Below are 15196 nucleotides of genomic sequence, written 5' to 3'. Positions count from 1 at the left end.
GTAATATATTATAATAGTAGCAACACAATTGATGATAACATAAGGTTTGTGAAGAGGAATAGAGTTTAATAAAAAAGGCTGTTAACCAGTCCCAAAGTCGAGGGCTATTAAAATTTTATCATTGTTTGGGGGAAGATATTGAAGGGCCAGTCTGGTGTACAGTAGATAAATTAGTACAAGATACACTAACAAAGATATAACATACATCAAAAATAATTGGTGTTGGCATCAAGTGAAACAATCTCAACAGACGAACACATTTTATTGTTTCGATACAATATTAATTACTATGAAACAGACATAAACAGTATTATTGTGTACACTGTTTTATATGTCTTGCTTACAATATAAAAAAGTTAAAAAGTATAAAAGTTTTGTTCAATCATGTTATGATCTTAAACAAAAACAAGAGAGCATTTTCTCCTAATAAATGTAAAAAAAAAATAAAAAGGATTACTGATTTACAAAAGAAAAAAAAAAGAGGTATCTGGTTAAATAATTACCATGAAGTGGCAGAAGAGTATGTAAGAAAACCTAGTTAACTGGAGGCTATTAATGAAATCTTTAAACAGTTGAAGATCTGTCTCAAAGTTTAGAAAAGTGTCACCTCAAGAGTAAGTTTTCAGTCGATGCTCCATGGAAGTAGATGAATAGAGTTACACTATGAAACAGCAAAGTGACATGACTGACTGATTTCCTTAATTAAAGATGAGAGCATGATAAATAACATGAGGATATGAACAGGTACCTCCACTTCCTAGAGCTTAAGACTTCTGACACTCAATTGCAAAATAACTGTAAAAGGCCTAATATTATTTTTCTCCTTGAGTATAAAAAAAAAATTAAAATCACCTGTTACTTATGATAATGTGTTAGCCCCGGCCATATGGGGGACTGAGACAACAGGGCCATCTTGTGTAATACCTGACTAGTTTTGTGTTCAAGCACTCTTTATGGGTTCTAAAACACACTCCCATGATATTAACAATGAGAACCTGATTATATGAGCCACACGAGATATCCATATGTTTAAGGACTGAGGCAAAGGTCCAGTGATGCCAGTCAACAAATATCATATCTTCTCACTGACTGGGTTACACTGGTGCCTTCATCATGGGGCCAAGTCAGGAGAATGGGTTACATTGGTGCCTTCATCATGGGGCCAAGCCAGGAGAATGGGTTACACTGGTGCCTTCATCATGGGGCCAAGCCAGGTAGAGTGACCGAGACACCTTCAGCAGTAGGCAGACTTTGCATCAGTATGAACAGTACTTTTGGGATTTACTTCCTGAATTAACATATTAGAGTGAGGACTTTACCAGCATTAACTGTGGTCTCATCACACCACAGACAGTATTATTACACAAGGTCTCATCAACTGTCTTATTAGGTCCAGAAACCAATGACTCAAGTGTTCAAAAGCTAATAATAATATTTGTCTAGATAAAGTCAATTCAGTACCTTGTGATACAACAAAAATAATCATCAAGCTTGGCCTGGTCCCATGAAACCTAACTTTCACAACCACCTCCCCATAATGTACCTATTAAGTCAAGTAGCAACAGATATACAGTATCATGATTACAATCAATCTACATTCAGCTTTGTATTTTATGCTCAACAAGCAAGTACTGTATAAGTTCTCATCAAAAACAAAACTTAATGAGCAGTTACCTCCAATTTACTATAATGTAAAAGCCTAGAAGTTGCTGTACTCAAACACGTGACTGATAACCCCATTTAATATTTCAGTCAAATTTAACTTTCTTCTTCACAATTCATGCTCTTGAGGTAAGTGGACTAAACACATACTCATTACCCAATCAACGTGATAATCATTAAACCCTGAAGTCAGTATCATTGATTAATAACTGATCTATCAACTGAGCTCTATCCATTTTTGGTGTCCTTAGTAAATGTTATAATACAAAGATGTTGATTGGCTGCTGGGCGAGTTGCACTACCTCATTGCTACTCATTTAGGAACAACCAGCAGCCAATCAACTTTCACAATTGTAATGGTTGCTGAGGACACCAAACGTAGAGGAGTTGAGTTGACGGGTCAATTAAACAAAAGCTGAATGATCAAGTTCCTATTGTTTCATTGTAAAACATGGAAATGTTTGTTTTCTTGCACTTCAGTGTAATTTTTTTTTTTTTTACTGTTTAAGTCCCTCCTTCAAAATTCAAATACTTAGCTTATTTTCAAGTTCTGAGCACCAATGAGTTAGTGAATATAGTGTGAGTGTGAGTGTGTGTGTGTGTGTGTGTGTGTGTGTGTGTGTGTGTGTGTGTGTGTGTGTGTGTGTGTGTGTGTGTGTGTGTGAGAATATATGTGCATGTGTGTATGGATATGCTTACATGTATGTATGACTGCATATGTCCATGAATGTGTACAAAACTATGCATGATTACATGTGCATGTATGTACTGTACATATGCATGTGTCTGTATGGTATGTACATTTGTGTTGATGATTTTTTTTTTTTTTTGCGTATTTTTGGCAAGATGTTACAGTACTAGAGTATGTCGTGTATGTGTAAAGAGAACCCTAAGTTGGCGAGGAATAAAGCCATGCCAGAATTAAAATAATAAAAGCAGAGAGGTCATTTGAGCACTAAATTATAAGTTATTTAAATAGTCTACAAATGAGATTAAAAACTGAGATTTCTTATTTAGTTAGAGTCATTTGTCATGTCTTCGTCTGTCAATGAGCACCTACGGGTTTAAAAGAAAGATGTGTTATCGCCATAAAAAAATTCTTTTCTATATACTTATTTGTGACTTCTGTCCTTCACAAATTAAATGCGTGTTATTTCTACAAAAGGGAAAATCCCACTTATGATAATTATGTACAGTCAGAAACTCTGCATTCTTTGGAGAAATATATGAAGAACGAGCACGGGCAGTCTCAGGACCCCAGAGCACCTTGTCCCACATTGAAAACATTTAATACTTTACTTAAGTCATAAAGTTCCCTAAGTATGGTTCAGTACATTATCACCCACCCTCAAGCAGTTTTCATACACACACATATATATATTTTTATTCTCAAAATTTACAGTATTACATCTATTTGGGACAGGAAGCTTTGAGGCTCATTGTCGAGTAACTACTACCCAGGATAAAATGTTGCTTGGACTATTGGCATCTGTAGGTACAGACTTATTGGTGAGGAATGAACCTAACTCCTAATGACTTTTCTGAGGGATACAACAATTAATTTTTGTAACAGCACAAAAATCTTTACTGTATATATACCTTCAAATAAATGGTTAGAATCCAATAGAAACTCTGGGGAATGAGACCCTATGCTTGGACTAAGGTGTAAGGTAAAATTTCCAAACACCAAGTCCCATAACATTTGTATCCATTGCCATGGCAGCCATTCTACCTAACATTATACTAATCATGAAAATGATTATCAATTGTGGTGACTTCTACACTGGCTACAGTATTCTCAATGTACAAACAATGACAGCTTTGGTAATAATGACTTAAATATAACTATCAATGTACTTTACACAGTCTAAGGAAGAGAAAGAAACATGCAAGTTACAGCACAGGCTTCTCTTTTCCTGCTTGGTAAAAAATAACCACAACCCACACCAACTTCAGGAATAATTTTCACATATGACAATAAACAGGGAAGCTTCCTTAAAACCAGTGTGAGTTAATGGGAAAATTATCCTTTACCAAACAAAGCATGTATATTCCTCAAGAACAAGAAGTATCACCTTCTCACTTTGCTTGATTAAAGAACTTATATGGTAAATGCCTTTTGTTTCAAACATCTCAGATATTTCAACCAGAAAGAAAGTTACATTCAGGCATTTTTTCTGGAATATTTTTTAACATAATTTTTATGCAGTGATGGAGCATGAGCAGCCACAAAATAAGTCTGAGTTGAGAACATTACATTCAAACTTTGTGTTAAACACTGCAGTGAAATCCCACCGAATAAATTTGAAAAATTTCTCATGCCACGAGCTAACTTTACTATACAATGCAGTCTTACTATTAGGTTAAGGAAGACTTGCAATTATAAATATATGGATTAAATGGACCCCTGGGAACTTGTACCCAACTTTACAGATTGTGATCATGACTCATTATTATCCAATTGATGAAACAAGGGAAGGTAAGAGACATTCAACTGGTCCAATAACATCTTCACTTCAAGTCTTCCTGACACTCAGCTCTTGTCAGTTTGAATTGCATTACCATATAAAATATAAAAAGGCAAAGCTTTACACTTTGGCGTATTTTAAAATACACAATTACTGCACCTGTTATATTTCTTCCAAGTTATACCCTTTGAGTCATATTACAAATAACCTTTTATGAACACACAGATCATGGTTGACAATTTCAGAAATCTTCTATGTGCAAATATGCTCCAGAGAAAATGTAATCACACACCAAATACTGAATAACTTTAATCCAATGTATCTTGTCAATGTCCTTACCATGATCTGCATTAATAATAGTAAGAAAGTAGTTGTCAACAATATGCATTACTAGAACGAAGCATATATCTTCTTAAAACTGCTACAGTAATCAGGTTCCTGGTGTTGCCAAAAAAAAAAGAAGCTCTTGAGTAGTTTTACATATTAATTACAAACTTCAAAGTTGGACCTCTACCAGACACAACCCCCACTCAAGTACCCCAAACAAGATTCTCAGACACACATCAACAAATCCTATATTCCAATCTACTCTCAGTTTGTATGTATCTTCCTAGGAAGTACTCACTTCGTTAGAAATTATGCATAATACTACTACTGTACACAGTTCAATTTACTCATGGTTTTAAATAGCATTCTACCTTATTTCATATCTAGTCAGTCATATACACAAGAATAAGAGAGCAAAGTAAAGACACAAGTTTGGCCTCATTATATTTGTCCCTCAATGCAAGTGAATCTTTGGGAATGTTGACCTGTGTGTAATGCTTGGGATTATTTATCCCATCAATCTAACCAACTAAACAGATATAAAATTTGTATACTGTACTACCCTTTATATTCCCCACGTTTACATGCCAAAGGTCGCAAATACATGGAATTCATCTGAATGACAAGTCCTAATGTAAACTTATTTAGAATATTTACACACTACAGTAGTAGTGTTTACAGCAAGAGCTTTTATCAACCGAAACATGACAGGAGTATTGCTGTAGATGATTTTTCAAAGAATTTAATTATTTTATATCAATCAATCTAAATTTGTCAAAATCAAGATTACTAATACTGCAAATTCAAAATTATCAATATGTTTTATGTCAAAGATCTCTTTCATTGATGCAAGATATACAGATGTTAATGTTTCTCCGGATTAACAAGTCACTGCACAGACTTTCCCTACTCTTAAAAGCTTTTTCCTGCACTACACAGATTCCAAAGCTTACTCTCCCTTTATTCACTACTGTTAATTCTTTCTCACTGACAAATTTAAACAGCTTATAATTCTATGCTGTACAATACAAAAATACACTTGTAGTCCTTTGTATTTCTATAGTCTATACAGAGAAGTGAAGAGAGTGATCAGTGTGAGACGTGGTGATCAATGTCATGTCTCACCTCATACTGTAGGCAAATATGACATAACTGGGTAAATACCAAAAAGGATTCCATCAAATAGTTACTTAGAGCAATAAGAAAACAAACAACACTACTCTAAAACATAGATCTTTACTCTTACATTAAAATGGAATGCTTAGCAAAGGATGAATTTTCCAAGCAAAACAGACATGTCCTCCTCCTTGCATGTACTGTACCTCACATACTAGTTATTCATTTATCTCTAAGACTTTAGTGTTGAACATAATTTTCTTACCCCAAATAATGAAATTATCACGACAAAGATAATTACTGATTCTGCATCAACTTTTTATCAGCATAGAAGCTCCACCTTTAAAGTGAATCCCTTGGATACTCAGAAGACAACACCAAATGACACAAACTTGTACACGTACATAAGCATTTTACAGCCATATAAATACTGTACATGTAAACAGGTATGTGACCATACACATTGGTGAAAATATACACAACCACATACACACATGTAGACACATAAATGCATACTGTACATATATGAACATACAAATGTTTACAAATATAAGTTCACATGAATGTTTACAAATACAAATTCACACATGAATAAAACACAATAAACACATTCCTGCAAGTACACAGGCACATATGCTTGAATGTGTGTACATGCCAACACTTTTCCCATAATGACAAACATATATAAAGATATGCACCCATGCACCAATACATATACATGAATGCATAAATATATATATCAGTACACACACACACACACACACACATATACATATATGCACACAATGTATCCACATCAGCACTTGTATATGCATATGCTCACATTCTCAGCAAACATATTAATAACCACATGCACACACACACACACACATATATATATATTAACAGACAAACACACTCACAGCAAAATCAGCAATCTATGTCCAACCTGATACTTGTGTACTGAAGTTCCTAATTGATAATGCCTTATAAAACCAATGAATACACATATCACAGTGTAACTCTGATCGAATTTGTCCAATAACTAACAGAAAATTTCTATATGTGTAGCTGTCGAGGACTATCAAGTGTGGATTAGAATTACTAGAAGTGAGTACTCCCTGAACAAACCTAGCTCTATGAGAATGCTTCGCTGGATTCTGCATAAAACTGCTCAGAGGCTATATCAAGGTTACCGAGGAGATCAGATAGGTAAGAAAATGTTGGTCTTTTTGCAGGATCCACGTTCCAGCATTTACAAATGATTTCATGGACATAGTCGGGACAGTAATGGTTGGCTGGTTTACCCATTCGGTATCCGTTGGGCACTGATTCTGCAACCTCTCGATTGGTCATCCCTGAAATGTAAAAAAAAACATCTTTGTTACAATTTTATTCATGTCTTGGTACAATGAGTAAACAGAACAACCTGACTAAAAAGAAAAGCTTCCCCTTCAAGCCAACATTTCCTTAAGTGATTCTGGACCTTTTCTGTTAAATATATCATGGCTTTTGTACATGATCAACTTGTTACCTAAGTCTATCATCAATATAATTTACTATTGATCACTCCTTCATCACTTTTTGGGCTCTTGATATTTTACAGTACAAGTAGAGAGATTTTGTTATTGAGTGTCCTTTCTTTGGCCACATTCACACTGATGACACACTCTCATAGACCACACAACAGTACGCCTCTGAGACAAGTATCTTCCAACTCTCTTTACATTTTATTTTCCTTTCTCGTCCATCTTCTTACTTCTTACTTTCACTCTACAAACATAGTACGAATTATCTTTTTTTTAAGCATCTGTATTCCTTGAGTAAACAAGTAGAATTTTCACAGAGCCACGCACTTATATTTAAAAAATCTGATAATCTACCGATATGCAACAATAACGTCGGATTGAAACAAAACATAAAACTGTCTACTTTACGATATAAATATATGTACTGTACAGTACTTTAGTTTACTTTTATCTATATTCAAGAAGTCTTTTGGTGCCAAGTGCCAAAAGATACAATGCTGGACTAAGCAGTGTACAATGAGTACTGTACTGTTAAGGCTGCTGCCACCTCAATATAAATAAGACCACGATGTAAGTGGAGGAGGAGGAAGAGAAGGAGGCAGAGGAGGAAAAGGAAGTGGATGAGAAAGTGGCTTAATATCTCCATTACTCCAGAGAATTATAGAAACATCTTGCCATATATACATAATATATGATAAGAGCCACATACAGTAAAAAAAATTGTCTTTGTCTTTGTTTTTTTTTTTGCTTATAGTTTTTGTCACCAATAGGGATTCAATATCAAATAATAACTGCGCTGAACACTGTGTCTTTTCAGCTGGATAACAATCTGTTCATCAAAGAAAAAAGCAAAACATGATATAAATACATATACCCTGTATCTTAATAATTATAAACATCCATATTAAGTCAATCTTGCATTATATTCCACCTAAATCAAGGTTTCACAGCATAAGCCTTTTGGAAAGCTGTATTTATCAAGCTTTATTTATCACCACTGTTTTAATCATCAATATCAAGCAATAATTACCATTCATCAGCATCAAGCATCACTTATCATGAAGTGGCTATATTACCATACCACTAAAAAAGGCAAAGAGAAGAATATAACACGTGATCACCATCAATAAATCTGGAACACTCTTGATGAGGGGCGGTGCTAAGAGGATGGGGAAGGAGGAGGGACATCTGAGTGGCAGGGGACGTACTGTACTGTACTTAGGAGGTATAGAGTCTACATGTGATCCATAAAACACAACTTTGAACAACAATGAATACCTCAGCAACTACCAGGTACTGTTCTACATAACAAGTGACTACAGTACAGTTATTGAGTAGAACATATCAGATAAGTCATTATACCGTGGTGGTCACAGGAACACTAAAATAAGGGGGGCAACAACAGCAAATATAAGCAATTATCATTATATCACTCCTCCATACTGTTACTCTCTTTCCATGGTCTGTGTTTCCACTTCAATTAACAGTCCAATATCTCCGTGGCTTCCTCTAGTAACACAATATTCAAGTGACTTAGAAAACATCAACACTGAACTTGATCTTTATCCAGGAATTTTGGGGGCAAAAAGTCTTCTAATTTATTCCTAAACTTATCCTCATTCACTTCTTTGTAGTTTCCATCTCTGGTCTCTCATCATCCTAACTACATAACACAGTGACATGCCATTATTACATCCTCGTTAAACCTCACATTAAAACTCTGATTTTGGATTAAACTAACCACAAGAGAGTTACAATTGGGAGGGAGTTAATTAAGGTATATACTATGCACATGCTCCTTTCTAGTCCATCTTTTCTACACATACAGTACATCATATGTATCAATAGTGGACTTTTATTTTCCAACCACAGTATTAAAATTACGCTCATACCCAAGGCTGTATTAAAAGCTACCAATTTCTTACACGGCCATTTTCTCTTATCACTGCAAAGTAACCTGTCATCCCATCTCCTTCTCTATTCCTTGCTTTTCTCTGTTGTTCCTAGCTACTTTTTCAATGCCTCACTTTCCCTATTGTTCATAACTACTTTCTCCATTACTTCACTTAATTGTTACAACTACCATCTTTTTATTTCAACTTATTTGTTTGTTATACTGACAACATTTCTTAAGTACTCAAAGTTCATCTTCTATCAAACCCAATCTCCCTTAATACGGTAAATCCTCACGATGTTGGACTCACGGGAAAGAACACGAGTCTAAAGGTGTAAATATTTTGAACTTGGAGATGCGACATTGTTGGTGCTGATGGGAATTAAAGATTAAATAAATATCACTTAATAAGGGAGTTTAAGCAAATTATTCAGTTAATTCCGAGTTATCTAAATGTGTACTTGGTGGAAGACGTCTCCTGGCAGCCACTAGAAACTGATGGAGACAAGTTTGGGATCACAGGTCACTAAATTTAAGGTTAAAGTTCACAGGTCACTAAATTTAAGGTCAAAGTTTGCATGTCATGAAAGTTGTAGACGCACTCTGCCATCACAGGTCACCAACATGTAGATTAATTGGGGTTTAAAGGTCACTAACATATCGACAAATTTGGGGTCACATGTCATTAAAATACCATACAGTGTAGACAAACTTGGAAGGTCACACGTTATAAAAATAGAAAAACGAGGATTTCTCAAATAAAAATATATGCATGAGGGAAGACACTCACTTGTGACCATCTGTGACTTTAGTTGTTCCATCATTTTTCAACAAACCAATCAACTCAACAATGGTTAGAATTCGGAGCACCTGATTGGTTGGTGGCAGCTGAGAGTCAGGCTCCCAAATCAGGTAAGTCGTAATAGATCAATGATGTTATTCCCTCTAAAAGCATTTTACTCTCGCTTTGTTTACTAATCCTAGGCCACAGACTCTCTACATACTGTCAACACCTTTTTTTTTACCATGTACAAAGTAAACAAAACAAATGCCTAAAGCCATACTAGGAAAACAACAAATAACATCACTACTACTACTGCTATTAAAATGACTAAAATACTAAGACGATTACTGAAATTCATAAAGTAACAGTAGGAGTAATAATAATAATAATAATAATAATAATAATAATAATAATAATAATAATAATAATAATAAATAAAATACAAAATAATAGAAAGAGCAAAAATAATAACAAAACAAATAATAATAATAACAATAATACAAAATTTCATACCAAACAAAACCCATAAAAAGAAATACAATACAGTATAACAAGATAAATGCGGATGTGACTTAAAATCTTCCTAGAAAAGTTCATCTTCTCACCCCCATACACCAAGATCTATCACACAATACAACGCCTCGTCACAGTCACACACGAAGCCAATCATCTTTCAACAGGGGTTCCAATACCTCAGCTCCTCTCCAGTGATCTTCAAAAATTTACAAAGTACTAATGGAAAAAAATATTACATACATATTCTCTCTGTCCTATACAGTTGTCAGTCTTTTAAGGTTTTGTAAAGAACATTATTCATTTAGTGCAAACACAATCTTCTTTCATCAATACTGCAGAGAATAGTATGAAGACTATCAATTCAACCCAAACTATTATTATCACACCACCATAACTAGACTACTTTTACCCAAACTACTTCCCAAATCCATTACTATCACATATCAGGACTACAGTTGATTATGTGACAAACACAATTTCCACTTTTTAAACATCTCACTAAGTCTCCTGTGTATTTTAATTTCTTTGGATAAACATTTTGCTGGTCTCCAATCCTATTTTTTCATAGTTTTATTTGCAGGGGATAATACAGGGGGTAATATATTTATTCAATTGGTAAAGGAGTTTTCATCTTCAACTGTATTTGCACTTCTCCTGGGTATGAATACCACAAACCTGATAAACTGTTAGGGTAAGTGTGGATACTCTTCACTGTACTGTATACAGTACTAAGCTTTTGGTATATGAGGAAGCAGTAAGGCTGAGACTGTACTTGTATGCCTTTACTTTCATAACTATAAAGTTAGGTACCCTGAAACAGCCGAGTGGATTTGGGGTGCCCCAGGATCAACACAGAAACCTTAAATAAAGGAGGTGAGAGGTGAGCTAATTCCCACTCCCAAAGCATCTACCCTGTAGCAAATACTCTCCAATTACTCAACACAATAAACTTTAACAATTAACACTTCCCTTCACTCTGTCCTCTCATTTCACCCCCATATACACCTTGAAGCTTCTTTAAATGACAATTATTGAGAGAAAATCTACATTTCTCATGATTTCAGCCACTCTGCATATTGGCTGAGAAGGTCATACAAGAGCAAAAACAATGAAGAAGGTTCAGCTGGGTACCCTAACACATCATAAAAACCAGAGGGCTGCTTTATGGGTTGCCAATAACTAGGTTCAAATAAAAATTTCTTGGAAGTAATCAAAAAGGCATCTGCTGACTTTCCTCGTTATAATTAAAGTTATATTAAGGGAGATATAGAGCATTTTATACAGGAAAGTGTAATTATCCTCCATTTAAGAGGTAAAGTTTCCATTCTCTGGACACAAGAGAACTCAGAACAATGGCCATATTTGAAGCACATGAATTAGGGCACTGCTCAAACCTCATCCAGATAGGCATGATAGAAAAAGAAAAAGAAAAAAATTAACTAAAAAAAAAAACATTTAAAAGAGCAAAGTAACACAGTAGAAAAGAGTAGCATAGAAGAACAAAGTAACATGGTACCTCCAAGGGATATCTAATAAGAATGTCTAAGAAGCTTTGAACTAAAATTACCACATATGCCAACCTGGTCAGATGTGTGTGCATGCATTCACAATTAAACTGAAAAATAATCACATAAATTGATATTAAATCTCTTACAGTCTGGTCCTGAGTGTAGCATGGGAGATGAAGATGCCACATTAAGTTACTATCAACTAACACTCTCAATCACAGTGTTAACAGCAGATAATATAATTGGTAACTTATTCTGAAGCATTTTCTATCATTAAAAGCCACTACTGTACTGTTAACTTATTTTAAGGGGCCATGGCAAGGGTTCAAAGTTCGCAAGATGATAGTTCTTGATTCTTGTGTGTGAAGATGTTTATGGGGCATTGTGTACCTAAAAATCAATATCTTACCAATTTTGAACCCATGAATTAAGCCTTAAACATATGCAAAAAGTTATATGAGCTGAGGATATTATGTGTATACTGTACACGGTGTCTCATAGGTTACACGCCACAAGAAATCAACGAAGACTGGCAGAGGAGGACCAATCAAATGAGGTCTCCAAACTTCACCCCTCGATTTGTTCCTATGGGGTCACCTACTGTATATGGTTCTTGGTAGATGAGAGAGTTTAGGTGTATAAGGAAGTCATCAAGTGGGGTGAAGTCCGAAGATGTTACTGGGTATTCGATTGGCCCTTGTTGCCCGATCTTTGTACTCTTGCTATGATACACACATGCACGCACGCACGCATGCACACAAAGAGAAATATTTTAATTTTCCTTTAGTGACTGACCTATGAGACTCCTTGTATGTACCCCAAACTCAGCCGAGATTTTGTCAATGTTTAAGGGTCAGTTCGGAGGATTCACAGCTGGCACAATACTGAATTTTGAATATACAGAGACCTTTCACTCACTCACTATTTCAAAATACAAGCATACACACACACACATACAATACACACATACAATACACACACACAACAAATACACACACATACAATACACACACACGACAAATACACACACATACAATACACACAAACACAACAAAGACACAGTTCCAAAAAATAGTACCATGCCAAATTTGAGCCATTGACATGACCCCTTAATTTATTTCTATGATTAAAAACCATTACAGTACTAAGCACCTATGTTATAATAATAATAATAATAATAATAATAATAATAATAATAATAATAATAATAATAATAATAATAATAAAAAAACTGAAATCTTCCAGTCAATGAGCACTTCAAGAAACAAAAGACTGTACACACTGCCTCATCACAACTGCTGCTCAAATAAAATAAATAAATAAATTAATCTTCAGTAAGTTACCACAGAAGGGGTAACCTACCTATGGGGCATTGAACTGATGTGGTATGCATAAAGATTATCAATAACCAAGATCTAGCCAATTACCACAAGAATAAACTAATAAAAGCTGTTTCTTAACTATAGTTCTGTCCGATCTTTTATTTAACCTTTCTTTTGACCGAGAAGTCTGAGTCGTAGAAGACAGAGTGATATCTATGACCAGTACAGTATGTTATTATTAAAAGGGGAGAAATAGAGTGACCTAAGCAAAACATTCCTTCAGTAATCTAATAGTACCCATTTCTCTTTTGTTTCTTTAACCACATAAGCATTTCTTTTAACTATAAATTCCCCATCAGTTTCATCAATAGAGTCCTTAGTGGGTTCCAATATTATTCAATCACTTAAATTCACCCCAAAAAGGATCTTATGCTTATCTCATTACTCAACACAAAGAATTAAGATTTACTCCAAGACCCTCTTGACCCCCCTTCTCAATAATAAAATATACTCTTGTAATATACTTAGCATTTTCTTACTGTACATTCATATTATATAGTATAGTATATCCATTCAGTCACAGTTTTATACACTATTTACAAAAGTCACAAGACTCTGAGTAGTACACATTTTTATCAGCAGTGTTTAATTCCAGTTAATAATATTAACATCAGAATACCATAACACAGTATCTTATTTCCCTTTAGACACTCTGGCCCCAGTTGTGCTCTTCAAAATTTTCTTTTCATGTTTGGAGCACACTCAGCCACACCCTAGTTCATGTGCATTAATGCGTCTGCCGACCATGCAGTATTAAAAAACTTAGTGAACTATGCACTCATAAATGGCTTTAATATTTCTTTTTTGGTTGTATAATTTTCTACTCTCTCGCTACGTCTTCAGGAACTTGGCTGCTGCACACTAACCACGACATTCTCTCTAATCTGTACTGGTGTCAGTCTTCTGTCACTCTCATACATCTCCTTCATTACCTTACAACCAATCCTCTGTTAATAACATCCATACACTTCATCTATGGTGACTTTGCCTACTATACTGTACTGTACTCACATCTTCCAACTACATACTAAAACATCTCTCAACTTTTCTATACTGTAATTTAAATGAATCAGTTGGATGTAGAAACTTTTTTGATTGAATAATTTATAAAGAGCATTATCTAGTGTTGTAGGAGAGGTGCCTAGTCATACTACACTTTATCTCTTACTGGCCATTACGAGTATATTGTATCACCCTGCATCTTTGACTAGTAAGCTTCTTCAACATACTGAAACTCAAATAATAATGACATGACATTTGGTGTACAGGTACATTATTAATAAAAAAATTATTAGTCAGTAAAATTTCAAAAAAGCCAATTAAAAGCAGTGTGAATTAAATAAATTTAAAATTTACCTTTGCCAGCAAAGTGAATAAAAATTACATTCAAAATATGTACTGATACTGTTAAATTTTTGCCAATGTCATTATATAAAAACATTTAAGAAATATAATAATCATAATACTTTTCTTTAATATAATTAACAAATTCTGATACACTAAAACATCATTATCAAAGAAGACCAATTTTCTTCTAAATGCTGAGAAAATCAGTCTTACAGAGATACTATACAAAATGAGCAAGAAAGATGATAACTGCAAAAAAGGTGCAAATATGGGATATGGTAAGGTGCAGGAAAGGGAATGTGTGTGTGTGGTGAGATTAATACTAATTCCGGGGTGTGTATGGGTCAACTATGTGTCTGTGTGGTACTATATCTCCGCTTAGGCTTCATACGTAACATGTGATTATAAACAAGCACCAATAAGATGGCTTAAAATCACTTCATTAGGATTTATTATAATTTATTGAAGCATTTAAGTGAATTCTAAGCAACTTTTAAGAGAACAAATCACATTTAAGCTCAGCCAGTAATCTGATACCAATATGACAAGGAGACTCATCCTCATCACACGACTATCAAATATTGGGAGATGCTTTTGCTGTGAATAAATGTATCCCTAGTTACCGCTACCCTCCACCATATTAAAGTTAAGTTTACTTTTTAAGGTTCACTTTACGAACCTTAC

The 15196-nt window shown here is 34.5% G+C and overlaps 1 protein-coding gene across 7 annotated transcripts in view; it reads right to left on the bottom strand.

Moving 5' to 3' along the window:
• Positions 1–246: 246 nt before the first annotated feature.
• The window catches only part of LOC121873283 (tyrosine-protein kinase Src64B-like), a 49521-nt gene continuing 34571 nt past the window's right edge, over positions 247–15196 (bottom strand). For 4 of the 7 annotated variants that reach the window (XM_042376766.1, XM_042376775.1, XM_042376795.1 and 1 more), the window contains one exon: positions 247–6910. In XM_042376766.1, coding sequence (XP_042232700.1) covers positions 6690–6910 — 221 coding nt within the window. In that variant the 3' untranslated portion in view covers positions 247–6689. Of the gene's footprint in view, positions 6911–11929; positions 11939–15196 lie in introns of all 7 variants that reach the window. The other 3 variants (XM_042376748.1, XM_042376738.1, XM_042376757.1) reach the window with 3 other exon arrangements.

Source organism: Homarus americanus, unplaced genomic scaffold (assembly GCF_018991925.1).
Source record: "Homarus americanus isolate GMGI-L3 unplaced genomic scaffold, GMGI_Hamer_2.0 scaffold55640, whole genome shotgun sequence".
In the NCBI taxonomy this organism is placed as follows: Eukaryota; Metazoa; Arthropoda; class Malacostraca; order Decapoda; family Nephropidae; genus Homarus; species Homarus americanus.
Note: the sequence above shows the minus strand (reverse complement) of the source record. Positions and strands in the feature narration are given on the sequence as shown.